Raw genomic sequence first — 17,760 nt, forward strand, 5'->3', positions numbered from 1 at the left:
ATGAAATTGAGATTTCTTTTTCACTGACAGTCATTATGGCTTAAAACTGAGCCTAACACCAGGCTGTGGAAGAGCCTTGGGCTGAAGGAGCTGGAAGCTGCTAGTCAGCTCTCCTGATGATGCCCATTAGGGCTTGTTCTGGCAGCGTGTTCTGAGATCTGGACTTACTGCTTATGTCCAGAGGAAGAGAGTCGTGAGGGGGGCCCTGAAACCCTGTCTGCCCTGTGGGGCTTTGAGGAAGGGGTGGGTAGTGGAGAGCCATGCTAGGGAGGACAGGAAGGCGGTGGGGAGATTGGATCCATCTCCTGGTGCGTTGGGAAGCCTCATACTTCCCACACCTCTGCCCACTATGCTCTTCTCCTCTGGGTCTTCCAGGATGCAGGAAGCAGGAGATGACTAGCTAGGAATTAAATGTATTCCACACGTCAAAGTTTGGCAACGACTTAGCAGATGGAGCCTTTTGGATAAGGAAACTCCAGGCGTGGGAATGATGAACCCTGCCTGCCAGCTCTGGGGCCCGCCAGGAAAACTGTCATCATAATCAATTATTGGGCTTCTGCTAAGGGGAGGAAAGAGATGTCATATAAAAGAGACTTGATATGTAGTCTCTGTACTGACAGATGACAAAGGTAGGTTTGGGCCTTGAAGGTAGCACTGGAGACTCGTGCCCCGGTCCTGCCTCTGCCCCTGCTTTGTTCTGTGACCTTGCGCAAGTCCCTTTCCCTCTCTGGACCTCAGTTTCCTTAACATAAGCAGAGGTGACATTCAAAATATTTAACCAAGTGGTATGGTCTCAGAACAATTGCTGACCAGCTGTAAAAGCCCCATACACGGCCCTGCGCTAAGGGCCTGTAGCCAGCCATGAGCGCAGCACTCCTTGGGGTATAGAATGTTTGAAGTGGAAGGGACCTTTAAAGATCATCCAATAGAGGGGTCAGCAAACTACATCCTGCAGGCTCCGTGTGGCCTGTTTTTTCAAATAAAGTTTTATTGGAACGTTGACACTTCCTTTCACTTACATAGTATCTGTGGATGTTTAGGGCCTCAATGGCAGAATTGAGTAGTTGCAACAGGCACTGTATGGCCCATAAAGCCTCAAGTATTTACTGTGTGGTTCTTTCCAGAAAAGGAATGGTGACCACTGATCTAATGCATTTTAGCTGACATGTGAAAACTGGGTTTCAGGGAGGTAGAGAGAGTTGCTCCCCATGAGTCACATGTTAACATGGAGGCAGAGCTGGCTCCTCCTCTAGTGCTCCTCTGCCCCACCCATTCCACCCCCTGCCTTTCTGAAGGGCACCTCTTTTGTCAAGAGGACCTAACATCAGATCATGAACTTTGGGAGGCCCTGTCATATTCATTGTTATCATCAGCACTGGAGTTATTGTGTCTTGAGGGCACAGTAGCTTGAGGTTTGGACTTGTACCTCCTTTGGCATCTACAGAAATCTTGATTTTTATCTGTAGCCCTGTATGGAGCTAGAACTACAATTACGTTAATAAATCCTTACTGTGCCCCAGGCACTGGGCTAAGCACTGACAATCATTAGCACATTTAATTCCCAGGACAGCCTTGGGGGTAGGAATTCCTGGAAACAGCTCCTTATCCAAAGCCATAGAGTTACCAAGCGGTGGAGTTAGGCTTCATGCCCCAGAGCCTGTATTCTTTTTTTTTTTTTTTTTTTTTTTTGAGACGGAGTTTCGCTCTTGTTACCCAGGCTGGAGTGCAATGGCGCAATCTCGGCTCACCGCAACCTCCACCTCCTGGGTTCAGGCAATTCTCCTGCCTCAGCCTCCTGAGTAGCTGGGATTACAGGCACGTGCCACCGTGCCCAGCTATTTTTTTGTATTTTTAGTAGAGACGGGGTTTCACCATGTTGACCAGGATGGTCTCGATCTCTCGACCTCGTGATCCGCCCGCCTCGGCCTCCCAAAGTGCTGGGATTACAGGCTTGAGCCACCGCGCCCGGCCCCCAAAGCCTGTATTCTAAACCACCTAGCTGTGTGTAGAGTTGGTGGTGTGGGGATTGTCCCTCCGACACAATCTGATGGAGAGACCATCCAGTGATGGTGTCTTCTTCAGGGTACAGGCTAGGCCACTGTCACAAAGTAACCCAGATAGGATGCCTTCCTCAGGACAGAAGCTCATCTCACATGCAAGTCCAAGAGGGCGTCCGGGCTGGGATGGCTGCTGCATGATCACCCAGGCCCCTCCCTTCTCCCTCATTGCTGCAATATCATCAACATGTGGCTTCCATCTTGTGATCTGAGATGTTCTACCTCTGCCATCACTTATGGATTTTAGCCGGAAAGAAGGAGAGAAGACAAAACAGAAGGCACCTCTCCTCTTTGGGAATGGCCTGGAATTTGTGCACGCCTATCACATTTCCTCACATCTCATTGGCCAGAACTTAATCACATGACCACAATGAGTTGCAAGGGAGGCTGGGAAATATAGTCTGCAACTGGGTGGCTCAGTCCTCAGTCACAGCCCTGGGTAGGGCTCTCTTGTCGAGGAAGAAGGGAAGAGTGGATATTGAGGGACAATGGGCAGTCTCTGCCACAAATCATAGTCACAGGGGCTTCTCTGCTGTGGGCTCTGTGAGCGTGGAACAGACCTTGACCATGGAGGTTGCTTGACTCAGTTTCTCTTCTGCCCCCCACAGGTACAACTGTAAGGAGGAGTTCCAGATCCATGATGAGCTGCTCAAGGCTCATTACACGCTGGGCCGGCTCTCGGACGCCACCCCTGAGCACTACCTGGTGCAGGTGAGCTCAGGCCTTGCCCTGCCAGCCCGCCTGCCACCTCCTGTCCCCATTCTTGTGGGTTCCTGCCCTCTCCTCCCTCTGGCTCCTCCCTACTTTCCCCATCTATTTGCCCATCTTCAGAACTGGCAGGGCCCTAGGACGGGGCTAGCACCGTGGTCCTCTTGTTGATTCCTGGTGCCCCAGTTCTGCCCTCCTACTCAAGCCCCTTCCCCGTGTGCTCCCTCCAGAGGTGCTCCTACCCTAGAGCCAGCTTGGCCATGGAGAACCTCTCCCTGCTGTTTCCTCCAGGCCTGGCTCAGATGTCACCTCCCACGTGAAGCCCTCTCTGATGCCCCCTCCGAAGGAGTTGTCTTTCCTTTCCCTGCACTTTATGACACCCTTCCCCAGATCACAGAGAGTTATATGTTTGGTCTGTTTTTTTCCGTGAACTTCAGGCAGGCTGAGGGCAGGACCATGTTCTTCTTGCTCCTATTTCCCACCTCCCTGTCCCCTGGAGCCTGGGACAGAGCCCTGTCTGCAGAAGACACCTCTGAGCCATCTGAGTGACCCCCCCCCCCGCCCCCCGTGGCTCTCCCCTGCCAGGGCCGCTACTTCCTGGTGCGGGATGTCACTGAGAAGATGGACGTGCTGGGCACCGCGGGAAGCTGTGGGGCCCCCAACTTCCGACAGGTGCAGGGTGGGCTCACTGTGTTCGGCATGGGACAGCCCAGCCTCTCAGGGTTCAGACGGGTCCTCCAGAAGCTCCAGAAGGACGGACACAGGGTAAGCATGCCACTTCCCAAGGTAGAAGCCAGGCCCCCAAAGCCAGGGAGAGGGGCACCTTGGAGAGGCAGCTTTAGAGGTGCTGGAGGGTCCTGCTGCATGCTGGGGAGGTAGGGTGGTGGCCTGGACCAGACCCTCCTGCCAGGATGGTCACTGCGGTTGGCCTGGTTGGGAAATTCTGGAGAATGTTGATTGTACGTACTGAGTGGACAGTGGGGCACAAGATCAGAAGCCTTCATAGACCCTATTTGGGAGCCTCAGGGGAAGCAAGGGGCGTGATTGGGTGACAGGAGAAGCCAGCTCATAATATGACAGCTTGTTGAATGGTGATCACAGCTAACACTTAAGTCCTGATGTTAGCCCTGTGATGGAGTGGCAGTTCGGCTCCCATTTTACAGAAGAGGAGAAACAGGCCCAGAGAGGCTAAGTGACTTGCTCAGGTTCACACAGCTCATGAGTGGAACTCCAACACCCAAACCCAGGCAGCTGAACTCCCAAGTGCCTGCTCTCAAGGACTGTTCTTACCTGCTGGTGTCAAGGCAGGATTTTGCATGTCTCTAGGACACAAGCTGAGGGTCTGCTGCGATTGTAGGTTTCTTAGGTGCATCCACATCTGAATGGACCCCGGGATTAAGGTGGAAAGGCTTTGAGTGACACAGGATGGGGTGGGGGTGTGGGCCATGCACAGGTTCCGTCTTCTCATCTTGATGATAAATTCCTCGAGGGCACCATCTGCCCACACATTTCCCTCTGCCTGTATGGTGCTCGCTGAATGAATGATTGCATGGTCATGGGGCATTCATTTCTTCAGCTGATGTTCATCAAGCACCTGATTTATCCAGGACACCGTGCTAGGACTCGTGAGTACCTGAAAATGAGCAGGACATGATTTTGCCTATGAGGAACCTGTGGTCCATCAAGGGGGAAAAGATGCATTCATTGATAATACGAAGCAGGAATTAATGCCAAGAGGTTCAGATAAAGGACTCTTGGCCCTGACAGGAAGGTGGGGTCCTGCTGACCAGGAGGGTCACGAGGAGGTGGCATTTGGACTGAGCTTTTCTTCTTGGGTAGGATTCAGGTTGCAGAGATGGCGTGGGGTGCAGCTTGGGCAGGGGCCCTGAGGTGGGACAGAGGTGCAGGTGTCTGTGTGGGACCGTGGTGATGGCTTCCTTCCCCCTCGGGCTCCTGGCAGGAGTGCGTCATCTTCTGTGTGCGGGAGGAGCCTGTGCTGTTCCTGCGTGCAGATGAGGACTTTGTGTCCTACACGCCTCGAGACAAGCAGAACCTTCATGAGAACCTCCATGGCCTTGGACCCGGGGTCCGAGCGGAGAGCCTGGAGCTGGCCATCCGGAAAGAGGTGAGGACCAGTGCAGTGTGTGTGCGACCCCAGCCCACAGCCCCGCTTTGCAGATGCTGTTTCTGGGGCCAGGCCACCTGCTCTTACTGGCCCAAGCTCCCTCACCATTGTGCCCTGCTTGGGTGAGTGGCTGGCTGCAAGCCTGGCTCATGGGCACCCAGAGGAAGGACTTTCTATTCCAGCTGTCTTCGCCTCTGCCTCTTTCCCACCCTGCTTTTCTCCTTGATGCTCAGCATCCTTATTTAGAAAGGGGTCTGCTGGCTCACGCCTCTAATTCCAGCACTTTAGGAGGCTGAGGTGGGTGGATCACCTGAGGTCAGGAGTTTAAGACCAGCCTGGCCAACATGGTGAAACCCTGTCTCTACTAAAAATACAAAAAATTTAGTTGAGCGTGGTGGTGCACGCCTGTAGTCCCAGCTACTCAGGAGGCCGAGGCAGGAGGATTGCTTGAACCTAGAAGGCGGAGGTTGCAGTGAGCTGAGATCGCACCACTGCACTCCAGCCTGGGAAGCAGAGTGAAACTCTGTCTAAAAAAAAGAACAAGGAAAGGGGTCTGGTAGAGTGGAAAGAGTGCTAGACTAGAAGCGCCGAGACCACAGTTCAGCTCTTCAAGAGCCACAAGGCTCTGAGTCAGTTCCGTTGGTGGGTCTGTGGGCCTATTTCAGGATCCTCTGTCCTTGTTTTCCATAATACGAAGGGAGGCTTGTGGAGGCCCCTGAGGCAGCTGATGCACCACTGAGGTCTGTGAATAGAGTGTGGGGTCCCGGTGCCCTCGGAAGCTTCATGGCGGGAACTGAGGCCTGGCACCCCACTCTCTCCCTCTCCCACCCCCTCCAGGCCTCCTCTGTGCTCTGCTTCCCTCAACTCCAGCTCCCAGCCAACTATGCCTCCCCCATTCTGGCACTGATGGCTTCAGAATTCCTGCACCCACCGGGCAGAACCCTCCTACCTGGCCCCTGTGTGGGCATCCCAATTCCTTCAGGACTCCCAGGAAGGGCATAGAGAGCACCTCTGGCCATGTAATTCCTTCATGGAGGGCAGAAGCCTGCTTGTGGCCTCTGCATAGCCTGGTCACTCCAGAGCTCAGCCAGGACACTCAGGGAGGGACCTGAGGTTCAGTCCATGCCATCTGACCCCCACACCTCCTTCTAGATCCATGACTTTGCCCAGCTGAGTGAGAACAAATACCATGTATACCACAACACCGAGGACCCAAGGGGAGAGCCCCACGCCGTGGCCATCCGTAGCGAGGACGACGTGCTCGTGACGGAGGAGGTGTACAGGCGGCCCCTCTTCCTGCAGCCCACCTACAGGTACCATGGGGCCACGTGCTGGCCATGGGTGCTCTGGGTCCTGCTCTCCAGCTGCGGCCTCAGTTTCACTGACCGCAGGTTGGGCGGAGTCCCCCACACCCATGTCTCCCAGAGTGGGGGCCTTTTCCAAACAGTGCCCAGGAATGGGGATGAGGGGGATTCCCAGAGTGGGCAGCTGTCTAATGGGCTGCCCTCCCTCACCTGGCAGGTACCACCGCCTGCCCCTGCCCGAGCAAGGGGCCCCCCTGGAGGCCCAGCTGGACGCCTTTGTCAGTGTTCTCCGGGTAAGTGGGGCACGGGCGGGTGTGGGGGAGGAGTCTTGAGAGTCGCCCCCACGAAGGTGCTCAGGGCAGGCCCTCCTCAGAGGAGGGCCTCGTTCTGTGTTGTGTGTGCGAGCATGTCAGGGTAGACGTGTGTATGTCTGTGTATGTCAGTGTCCTGTGTGTCTCTAGGGAGTGTGTGTACATGTCTGTGTGTCTCTGTGTAACTCTGTGTGTGTGTGTGTCTGTGTATCTGTGTGTAGGTGTGTGTTTGTGCATTCTCTTATGACAGAGCCCATCACTGGCCTCTGGCCTAGCTGCTGGCCACCGGGCTGCCAACTCGCTGTGTGGTCCTGGACTAATTGCTTCACCTCTCTAGACCTTAGTTCCTCATTTCTTTTTTTTTTTTTTTTTTTTTGAGACGGAGTTTCGCTCTTGTTACCCAGGCTGGAGTGCAATGGCATGATCTCGGCTCACCGCAACCTCCGCCTCCTGGGTTCAGGCAATTCTCCTGCCTCAGCCTCCTGAGTAGCTGGGATTACAGGCACGTGCCACCATGCCCAGCTAATTTTTGTGTGTGTGTGTGTGTGTGTGTGTGTGTTTTTTTTTGAGACGGAGTTTCGCTCTTGTTACCCAGGCTGGAGTGCAATGGCGCGATCTCGGCTCACTGCAACCTCCGCCTCCTGGGTTCAGACAGTTATCCTGCCTCAGCCTCCTGAGTAGCTGGGATTACAGGCACGCGCCACCATGCCCAGCTAATTTTTTTGTATTTTTAGTAGAGACGGGGTTTCACCACGTTGACCAGGATGGTCTCGATCTCTTGACCTCGTGATCCACCCGCCTCGGCCTCCCAAAGTGCTGGGATTACAGGCGTGAGCCACCGCGCCTGGCCTAGTTCCTCATTTCTTCAGTGGAGCTAAACGACTCTTGCCCCACAGACTCTTCAGCTGACATTTCCTGAGTCCTGGTGGAGTTTCTGCCTAGCCCCTTTCAGGACTTTATCTTATTTCACCAGCATCTCGCAGGAGGTGTCAATGCTGGCCGGGTGCCCTCTGAGTCGCTCTCCCTTCCAGTTCTTTGAGCTCTTTCAAGGCCCGGGGAGGGAGCAGGCGGAGCTGATCAGGCTGTGGCTTTGGCAGAAGAGGCCAAGCCACCTATCAGAACCCACTTTGCTGCAGAGCGTAGGGTAGGGTGGGGGGGGCCGGTGTCCTGCCTTTCCCCTGCTCAGGCCTGAGCCCAGGATTTCCTGGTCTCACTGGGGCCTGATCGTCATGGTCTTTCCCAGGAGACCCCCAGCCTGCTGAGGCTCTGCGATGTTCATGGGCCTCCCCCAGCCCTCATCTTCAGCTGCCAGACGGGCGTGGGCAGGACCAACCTGGGCATGGTCCTGGGCACACTCATCCTGCTTCACCACAGTGGGACCACCTCACAGCCAGAGTGAGTGGCCAGGGGCCCAGCGTCCTGAAGGGCTGTGGGGCCGAGGAAGGGACAGGCTGCCCCACAATGTGGGGTCATGTTTAGGAGCCCACAGCCAAAGCTGGAAATTTGGCATTGGGGTTCGTTTCCTAGTTTGCCACAAGACTTTCTGTGAAACCTGGAGAAAGTCACCTGACCTTTCTGGGCCTCAGTTTCCCTAATTGAGGAAATGTCCCCTGCTTCCCACAACGTGATTCAGAAGGAGCCTATAGTCTGGTGTCCCCAGTGGCCATGTGAGTGGAGACGGCAGGCAGGTGGCCATGTGAGACCTTTGGAAGAGCCCTGCTGATGTACTGACCCCTGTCTGGACAGGGCTGCCCCCATGCAGGCCAAGCCCCTGCCCTTGGGGCAATTCCAGCTGATCCAGAGCTTTCTCCGAATGGTGCCCCAGGGAAGAAGAATGGTGGAGGAGGTGAGTGAGGTATGGCAAGGGGGTGCGGTACGGGTGGTGGAGGGGAAGGTCACTCCTCTCACTGGTCCGGGCTCTCTTCCTCCCCGATACCCTCCCCCACCTCTCTGCCAATCTTTGTCTTTCCCTCTCTTTTCTCTGCTCTCCTGCCATCTTCCTTGACCCTGCTCCCCTCCCCGCCACCTCCCTCTTCCTTTCCCTGGTCCCTGGCACCAGGTGGACAGAGCCATCACTGCCTGTGCAGAATTGCATGACCTGAAAGAAGTGGTCTTGGAAAACCAGAAGAAGTTCGAAGGTATCAGACTGGAGCGCCCGGCCCAGGTGAGGCACTGAAGGCACCCCTGCTTCTCTGTGAGCCCCGCAGCCTGGTTTCTTGAGGCATGTTGACTGGTTTCTTTCAGACTGACTTTTTCTGGCTGCTGCTTCTCCCATGAAAAGAGCAGTTTTCAGAGGAAAGGGCGATGGGGCGCTGGGCCCGCAGGAAGGACAAGGAAGAGGGGAAGTTTACTTTCCCTGACCAGATCCCTTCAGCTGCAGAATAAACAGGACGGAGGAAGGGGCTGCTGGCTGGGACCGCAGACTCAGATACTCCCCAGGCCACTCATGGCCTCCCGCTAGTAAAACTCCTGGTGTTTCTTTGGGAAGACTGGGGTTTCATCCAGCCGGCTGCTTCTGGAAGACTTCTGGGCTCTAGGCTGTCTCAGCAGACCCTGTCCCCATGCCCTGGGAAAGGAGGTGGGCTTGATAGTGTTTACACCATACAGCGCATGGGAAGAATCTACAGCCACAGAGGCGGCTTCTTTTTTTCCTTCTTTCTTCTCCTCCTCCCTCCTCCTCCCTCCTCCTCCTTCCTCCTCCTTCCTCCTCCTTCCTCCTCCTCCCTCCTCTTCCTTCTCCTTTTCCTCCTTTCTCTTCCTCATCCTCCTCTTCCTTCTTTTTCTTCTTCCTTCCTCCTCCTCCTTCCTTCCTCCTCCTCCTTCCTTCCTCCTCCTCCTCCTCCTCCTCCTCCTTCCTTCCTCCTCCTCCTCCTCCTTCCTTCCTCCTCCTCCTCCTCCTCCTCCTCCTCCTTCAGTAGGGTCTGGCCGTGTTGTCCAGGCTGTAGTACAGTGGTGCAGTCATAGCTCACTGCAACCTCGAACTCCTAGGCTCGAGGGATTCCTCCACCTCGGCCTCCTGAGTACCTGGGACTGCAGGTGCATGTCACCATACCTGGCTAAAATTTTAAAAATTATTTTTTACAGATGGCGTCTTACTATGTTGCCCAGGCTGGTCTTCACCGTATGGCCTCAAGCAATCCTCCTGCTTGGCCTTGCAAAGCACTGGGCCTTATTCTTTTTAAAAATATTTTTAAAAGGCCAGGCGTGGTGGCTCACACCTGTAATCCCAGCAATTTGGGAGGCCAAGGCGGGTGGATCACTTGAGGTCAGGAGTTCGAGACCAGCCTGGCCAACATGGCGAAATCCCGTCTCCACAAAAAATACAGAAATTAGCTAGGTGTGGTGCCACTCGTAGTGCCAGCTACCAGGGAGGCTGAGGCAGGAGGATCCCTTGAGCCCAGGAATTCGAGGCTGCAGTGGGCTATGATTGCACCACTGAACTGTAGACTGAGCAACAGAGCAAGACCCTGTCTCAAAAACAAAAACAAACCCCAAAAGCAAAAAAAAAAAAAAAAAAAAATGAAAACAACAAAAACCAAAAAACCCCAAAACCCCCATATGGTACTTAAAGCCTGACACAGAGTCCCTGGAATGTCACCCCTGCTGTGATTTACTCAATTACTCAACAGTCCCTCTCTTCTTGGACAACCGAGTCGCTTCCAGTTCCCCACCGGGGTAAATACTTCTTTGTCCAGCAACATCATGAAAATGAAGGCTGTTGTATATTTAGGATTCTTTCTCTGCTTAGTCTAGATTAGGCGTCAGCAAACTACTGCTCTTAGGCCAAATCCAGCCTGCCCCGTTTTTGTAAATGTGTTACTGGAACACAGTCTTGCCATTCTCTTCTGTGCTGGCTGCTCTCTGCTAGGATGGCAGAGTTCAGTCGCTGCAGCAGGGACCCTGAAGTCTGGAAGGCTAGAATAGTTACCGTCTGGCTCTTTATGGAAAAAGTTTGCTGACCCCTGGTGGAGATTCCCAAAGATGGGATTAAATTTCACCAAAAGGCGGGACTTTTCTTTAGGGCCTCTAGGTACTGACCCAGCAGGAGCACCTGGAGATCCGAGGGTTGAGAGAGGGGCCCTTGGAGTTCTCTTGGACAACCCTCCATGCAGAGGAAGCTGGGTTGGGGTCAGGAGACTTGGGGAAACTAGCTCTGTTTGCTGTCAGCTGTGTGACTTTAAGGAAGTCACCTCATTTCTCTGATCCTCCGTTTCCCCTATTAATTGGGAATAATTAGGATGCCCCCCCCACCCCCGAGCACTGCCGTGAGGGTCTTTGTATTTGTATTCTCCTGTGGAGAGGCTCCAGTTCTTTTTGTTTTTCCATTTGTTTTTTGAGACAGGGTCTCGCTTTGTCATCTGAGCTGGAGGGCAGCAGTGAGATCGCCACTCACTGGAGTCTCAGCCTCCCAGCTGCAAGCGATTCTCCCACGTCAGCCTCATGAGTAGCTGTGACTACGGGCGTGCGCTACTGTGCCTGGCTAATTTTTGTATTTTTTGAAGAGATGGGGTTTCTCCATGTTGCCCAGCTTGTTTTGAACTCCTGGGCCAAAGTGATCTGGCTGCCTCATCCTCCCAAAGCGCTGGGACCACAGGCGTGAGGCGTCTCGCCCAACCCGGTTCACAGCCCTGACCTGCTGGGTGTCGCTGGAGCCCCTGCCTGTCTCGGGGCTGGGAACCTGCTTGGGGAGACCAGCCCTGCACCCAGAACCACAGTGCCTGGTGTGACCACGCACACCGCCCCCAACACCACAGATTAAGCAAGCAACTGGGATAGGGTGAGATGCTTAGAAGAGCTTCTAGCCTGCCAGAACTGTTTCATGAGGGGTGGGGAAGGCTGTCCTCTGGAGAGTTCCAAGGCTAAACTCCTGCCCTTGCAGGGACGGGGACAGGGACAGGGACAAGCCTGAGGAGCCCGTTGATAACACCCTGTCCCCCCTCCTGGGCCCTCTTCTCAGGGAAGCGGCAGCCAACACAGCATCCGGCAGAGGGCACTGTGGAGCCTGGAGCGATACCTCTACCTGATCCTGTTTAACTACTACCTTCATGAGCAGGTGGGGCCTGGGAGGAGCAGACCCATGTCCCCTCCTCCTGGGCCTCTCCCAGCCTCCCCACCATGGTGACTGGCTTGCTGTGGAGGGAGGTCCCCTCCAAGGAACCAGGGAGGGAAGGGAAGCCAGGAGAGACCCAGATTCAGGAGTCGCCCCTGAGCAGCGGGGCAGAGAGGCCCCACCTCTCTCCCCCGGCCCTCAGCTCTGTCCCTGAGCCAGGACACCAGATGTCCAGGTCTCCTCTCACCCACTCCCTTGTCCCTGCCCCAGCCATGTTGGATATCTCTTGGGGCTTCCCCTGCCATGGTATGGGCAGGGAGGGTTCAGGATGGCCCCGTGCCCCTGAGCTCGCCGTTTCTCTGCCTCGGGCTGCAGTACCTGCTGGCCTTTGCCCTCAGTTTCAGCCGCTGGCTGTGTGCCCACCCTGAGCTGTACCGCCTGCCCATGACGCTGAGCTTAGCAGGCCCTGTGGCTCCGAGGGACCTCATCGCTGAGGGCTCCCTGGTGAGTATGACTGGCAGTTGGGGAAGTGGGCGTGGCTGTGGAGTGGCCCTGGCTCCTAAACACTGGATGCCGTGGGGTTGGGGGAAGCATTGGCCTTGCAGGAGGTCAAGAAGAGAGGCTGTGGGTATTGAGTTCCTCTTGTGAGCAGAATGGGGTCACGCTCAGGCCCCAGGAGGCATCTGCAGCTCTGGCCTTTGCTCTGGTACCTTCTCCTCAGTGTCAAACCCAAGAGCTCTGGGCAGGGTTCTAGGATCCTGCCTCCAGCTTCTTGTCTTTGAGCTTCAGCTTCCTTGTCTGGAGAGAGGGCGCCATTGCCCTTCTTGCCAGGGTTGGGAGGAAGCTCCAGGAGTGGAGGAGTGCTTTGTACACGGTGAAGCTTGGGTTCCACCCCTGACCCCACCTGCCGCAGGCTGGGTCCTGACCCTCCCTCCCTGTGGCTGCGGTGGCTGCTGTGGGTCCCAGGCTCGCTGCTCTCCCCACAGAGGAAGGACGATCTTGTCTCCCCGGATGCGCTCAGCACTGTCAGAGAGATGGATGTGGCCAACTTCCGGCGGGTACCCCGCATGCCCATCTATGGCATGGCCCAGCCCAGCACCAAGGTGATCCCTCCTCGGGGCCTGGGTTCCCCAGTGGGGTGAGGGAGGGAGGGCTGAGCGCTCAGTACCAGGCTTCCCGTGCCCAGGCCCTGGGGAGCATCCTGGCCTACCTGACGGATGCCAAGAGGAAGCTGCAGAGGGTCATCTGGGTGAGCTTGCGGGAGGAGGCGGTGCTGGAATGTGACGGGCACACGCACAGCCTGCGGCAGCCTGGGCCCCCCATGGCACCTGACCAGCTGGAGGTGAGGACCCCTGCCTTCTAGGCACCCCCACCTCGGAGGCTCTTGGGGAGTGGCCTGGGAGGGTCTTCAGAGGCCCCACGCTCCCGCCTACAGGTGGAGAATCTGAGGCCCCAGGAGGAGCAGTGTCAGGGCGTGGCTGACTCAGGACTCCCACTAAAGTGCTCTGGTCACCTTCCTGGCTCAGGGGTGGTTGTGACCCCTGAGGCTTGGGGGGTCAGGGATGGGACTGGAAGCCAGGACCGGGCTGGGCCATGGCAGGCTCTGGCCTTTCGGGGCTAGCCTGGAGCCTGTCCCAGTGGCCTGTGTCCTCCCTCCTGACCTGCAGACCCTGGAGGTCCAGCTGAAGGCCCATCTGAGTGAGGCTCCGCCAGGCAAGGAGGGCCCCCCGACCCACAGGTTCCAGACCTGCCTCACCACGCAGGAGGTCTTCAGCCAGCACCGCAGGGCCTGCCCTGGCCTCACCTACCACCGAATCCCTGTGCCGGACTTCTGTGCCCCCCGTGAGGAGGTGAGGGTGCTGCTCAGGCTGAGGCCGCTGCGGAGCGATGGGAGGCCTCCCTGCCTCCCTTCTGGCCTGGGCTCCGGGAGGGTGAAACCCCCTCACCTTCTCTATGTGGCCCGGGGGTGGTCTCACCGGGTTTTTCGATTTGGCCCAAGTGGTTTATTCACATCGCTTTCAAGCTTTGTGTGTGTGTACATGGCTTTATTGTGTGTTGTAGCGGTGTATGTGTGTGTATTGTGTTGTTATAGGTGTGTGTGTTCAAGGTGTGTGTATGTATTCTGTTACTGTGTGTATATTGTGTTATTATAGGTGTGTGTGTATATTCTGTTACAGGTGTGTGTGAAGGTGTGTGTACATGTGTTTATTATGTGTGGTGGAGTGTGTGTATATTGTGTTGTTATAGGTGTGTGTGTTATAGGTGTGTGTGTATATTCTGTTACAGGTGTGTGTGAAGGTGTGTGTATGTGGGTTTATTATGTGTGGTAGGGGTGTGTGTATATTGTGCTGTTATAGGTGTGTGTGTATATTCTGTTACAGGTGTGTGTGCATATGTGTTGTGTGTGTACATGTGTTTATTATGTGTTGTAGAAGTGTATGTTTTTTGTTGTAGGGGTGTGTGTGTTATAGGGATGTGTTTGTATTGTTACAGGTGTGTGTGTATGTGTTGTAAGGTGTGTTTATTTGTTGTAGGGTTGTGTGTGTTATAGGTGTGTATGTGTATTCTGTTATAGGAGTGTGTGCATATGTGTCGTAAGGTGTATGTGTGTGTGTGTATGTGTTTATCATGTGTTGTGGGGGTGTATACGTATTGTGTTATAGGTGTGTGTGTGTTATAGATGTGTGTTACAGAGGGGTGTGTGTATGTTCTGTTACAGGTGTGTGTGCATATGTGTTGTTACAGGTGTGTGTGTGTTATAGGTGTGTGTGTTATAAGGTGTGTGTGTGTATTCTGTTATAGGTGTGTGTGCATGTTATAGGTGTGTGTGTTATAGGGTGTGTGTGTATTCTATGTGTGTGTGTGTATGTGTTGTTAGGTATGTGTGTGTATGTGTTAGGTGTGTGTGTGTATGTGTTGTTAGGTGTGTGTATGTGTTGCTAGGTGTGTATGTGTATGTGTTGTAAGGTATGTGTGTGTTGAGGGCGAGCATGTCCATAGTGTCTGTGGTGTGCGTGTCTCAGTTGGGGGACTGTGTATGGAGTGTATGTGGCGTGTGGAGTGTGTGTGTGTGTGTGCATGTCTTTTTATGGAGTTTGTGATGTCTCCCTTGTGAGTGTTGGGGGCTGTGTGTGGAGGACCATCTTTAGGGGCATGCTGTGGTGCATGCTGGGGTTTGGGGAGGGGTGGTTAGGAATGCTTGTGTGTGGCATCTGTAGGTCTGTGACTGTGGGTATCTATACAGTGTGTGCGTTTATGGGACGTGGGTCTCCGTGTGGTGCGTGTATCTGGCGTGTGTCGTAGGTGGGCCACCGTGTGCGTGGTGCCTGTGTTGTGGGTGGGTTGCTGTGTGCTGTGTGATCCTGGCGATGGGCTGTTTCCTGCCCGAGCTCCTCCTGGTTCTTCTCTCTGCGGCTCTCACTGCCTGCGGTCTGCTGCCCCCTGGTGGCCGTGCAGGACTCCTCTGAGGTCAGGCCCCTGCTCTCACGGTGGGAGCAGGGCTGGGTTCAGCTCAGGTGGGTGGCAGGGCCAGCGGTCCATGTGCAGCCCCAGGGGCACAGCACACAGGGGTGGAACACAGGTGCATGCCCTGCCTGGTGGAGGGTGGGCACCTTGAGCCCCAGGTGCGTGCTGTGTTGGCTCACACGTCTTGTCCTGGTGAGGGTTTTTACGGCTGCACAGGTGCAGCTGTTCACATGCATGTGGTCTCGTGCACCCTGGTGAGGTTTGTTTGTGTGTCTAAGCTTGTGAGCCTGACAGTTACTGGCTGGAGGACAGTGGCTGGGGCTGCTATGTGGAGGGGGGCCCCGTAGGGGTCTGCGCCTCCAGGAGGCACACACTGACCTTGCTCTCCCTGCCCAGGACTTTGACCGGCTGCTGGAGGCTCTGCGGGCCGCCCTCTCCAAGGACCCAGGCACTGGCTTCGTGTTCAGCTGCCTCAGTGGCCAGGGCCGGACCACGACCGCGATGGTGGTGGCTGTCTTGGTCTTCTGGCACATCCAAGTACGTGTGGCGTACTTGGGCAAACCTCTCAGTGAGATTAGAGATTTGCCCAAGGTCAGGGGTGGACACTCAGGCCCCAGGGACATTGGCTCCACAGGAGGGTGTGAGGGGCAGAGACAGTCTGGTGTGGTCCCAGAGCCCCTCCCATCAGCCTTGGACAGCCCCTCCCATCAGTCTTGGGCAGCCACCTCCCCCCACTCCTCTGTGGCAAGGGGCTCCTGGCATTGGAGGGGGCATCTGTCTCAGCAGCTGTCCTCCCTCAGGGCTTCCCCGAGGTGGGTGACGAGGAGCTCGTGAGTGTGCCTGATGCCAAGTTCACTAAGGGCGAGTTTCAGGTGAGCATGCCCTGCGGGTCCTTGGGGCACCTTGGGATGGGAGGAGGGGCAGGGGGAGGGGGAGGGGGAGGGGGACTCTTGCTCGAAGGTCTAGGGGTCCTCAAAGCACTTCCCAGTGCTGTCACCTCTGCCACCTCGTCATATCAGTGCTTCCTTGTTCCCGTTTTATAGATGAACCCAGCAAGGCATGGGGCAGCTCCACTCTGGGGTCCTGGCAGGTGGCCGGCCATGGAGATGTGGACTGGACTTCTCCCTGCCTGCCCTTGCCGCTGGGCTGCTGTGTGCCTTGGGGAGGTCACTGGCCACCATCTTGTCTGGGTAGTGTTGATAACAGCCTCCCGGCACCTTCAACCCGGCTGTGGTTGGTGACCTTGTACACGTCCCCAGCCCACTCTGCCCTGCCTGTTCCCCTACTTCAGATCAGGGCACTGGAGCCACGAGCATTCCCGATTCAGTCACCCATGTATTGTGCACCTGCCACATGCCACAGGCCATCTTCTCGGGCATCCCGAGAGTCATGGGAGCATCCCTCAGAGTTGGCCCATGGCTGACCCACGGTCAGCAGCACGGTTGGCTCCTGCCTCACTGGCCACCTTCGACACTTGGCCCTCCCCTGCCCTTGCCACAGTCCCGAGCCCCTGGCGGCCATGCAGCACCTCACACTTGCCACGCTCTTGCAGCCTGTGGGCCTTTGCATATGCAGTGCCTTCTCTCTTCCTTCTTCTGGCTGATTCTCTGATTCTTTCCTTTTTCCTTTTCTTTTTGTGGTAAAATGCGCATAACATAAAATGTAGCATTTCAACCATTTAAAAATGTACAGTTCGGTGGCATTAAGGATATTCATGTGCAACCATTGCCGCCACCCATCTAACTCCTTCATCTTGCCAAACAGAAACTCTGCCCTCTCGTTCAGTAGTAATTCCTCATCCTCCCTCCCAGCAGCCCTAGTAACCACTGTTCTACTTTCTGTCTCAATGGATGTGACTACTCGGGAATCTTATGTGAGTGGAATTGTACAGTATTTGTGTTTTATGAGTGGTTTATTTCACTGAGTATAATGTTCTCAAGGTTCCCCGCATTGTAGCATGTGTCAGAACTTCCTTCCTTTTAAAGGCTGAATAATATCCCGTTGTGTGGATAGACCACATTTTGTTTCTCCATTCCTCCATCAAGGGACACTGTTTCCTTCCAGCTCTTGGCTGTTATGAAAAATGCTGCCATGAAGTGCATTGTGCAGATAGCTGAGTCTCTGCTTTCAGTTCTTTTGGGCATACGCCCAGAAATGGAATTGCTGGGTCCTATGGTAATTCCATTTACTTTTTTGAGAAACTACCATGCTGTTTTTCACAGGGTATGCACCATTTTACATTCCCACCAGTAGTGCACAAAGGCTCTGGTATTTTCACATCTATGCCAACACTCGATTTCTGTGTGTGTGTGTGTTTTTTAAAAGACAGGGTTTCACCATGTTGGCCAGGCTGTTCTCGAACTCCTGACCTCAGGTGATCCATCCACCTTGGCCTCCAAAGTGCTGGGATTACAGGTGTGAGCCACTGTGCCACCCAGTTTTTTTTTTAATAGCCATCCTGCTGGGTATGAAGTATCTTGTGGCTTTGATTTGCATTTCTCTAATGATTTGTGATGTTCAGTATCTTTTTATGTGTTAATTGGTCACTCGTGTATCTTCTTTGGAGAAATCTGTTCAAGTCTTTTGCCTATTTTTGAAGTGGATTGTTTTGTTGTTGAGTTTTGGTTCTTTATATATTCTGGAAACTCATCACTGAGAGGTGAGATGTAAATATGTTTTCCTATTCTGTGGGATGACTTTTTACTCTGTTGATATTGTTATTTGATACACAAAAGTTTTT

At 54.7% G+C, this 17,760-nt stretch overlaps 1 protein-coding gene across 7 annotated transcripts in view; it reads left to right on the forward strand.

Moving 5' to 3' along the window:
- Positions 1-17,760, forward strand: part of PALD1 (phosphatase domain containing paladin 1) — a 99,471-nt gene that overhangs the window by 59,876 nt on the left and 21,835 nt on the right. For all 7 annotated transcript variants that reach the window (XM_074382352.1, XM_039478399.2, XM_010339295.3 and 4 more), the window contains 15 exons: positions 2,666-2,768; positions 3,351-3,530; positions 4,726-4,890; positions 6,043-6,203; positions 6,412-6,487; positions 7,749-7,900; positions 8,252-8,351; positions 8,565-8,669; positions 11,463-11,558; positions 11,931-12,059; positions 12,542-12,658; positions 12,742-12,897; positions 13,223-13,405; positions 15,417-15,557; positions 15,821-15,892. In XM_074382352.1, the coding sequence (XP_074238453.1) occupies positions 2,666-2,768; positions 3,351-3,530; positions 4,726-4,890; positions 6,043-6,203; positions 6,412-6,487; positions 7,749-7,900; positions 8,252-8,351; positions 8,565-8,669; positions 11,463-11,558; positions 11,931-12,059; positions 12,542-12,658; positions 12,742-12,897; positions 13,223-13,405; positions 15,417-15,557; positions 15,821-15,892 (1,936 nt within the window). The remainder of the gene's footprint in view (positions 1-2,665; positions 2,769-3,350; positions 3,531-4,725; positions 4,891-6,042; positions 6,204-6,411; positions 6,488-7,748; positions 7,901-8,251; positions 8,352-8,564; positions 8,670-11,462; positions 11,559-11,930; positions 12,060-12,541; positions 12,659-12,741; positions 12,898-13,222; positions 13,406-15,416; positions 15,558-15,820; positions 15,893-17,760) is intronic.

The sequence above is a fragment of the Saimiri boliviensis genome, chromosome 12 (genome assembly GCF_048565385.1).
Source record: "Saimiri boliviensis isolate mSaiBol1 chromosome 12, mSaiBol1.pri, whole genome shotgun sequence".
Classification (NCBI taxonomy): domain Eukaryota; kingdom Metazoa; phylum Chordata; class Mammalia; order Primates; family Cebidae; genus Saimiri; species Saimiri boliviensis.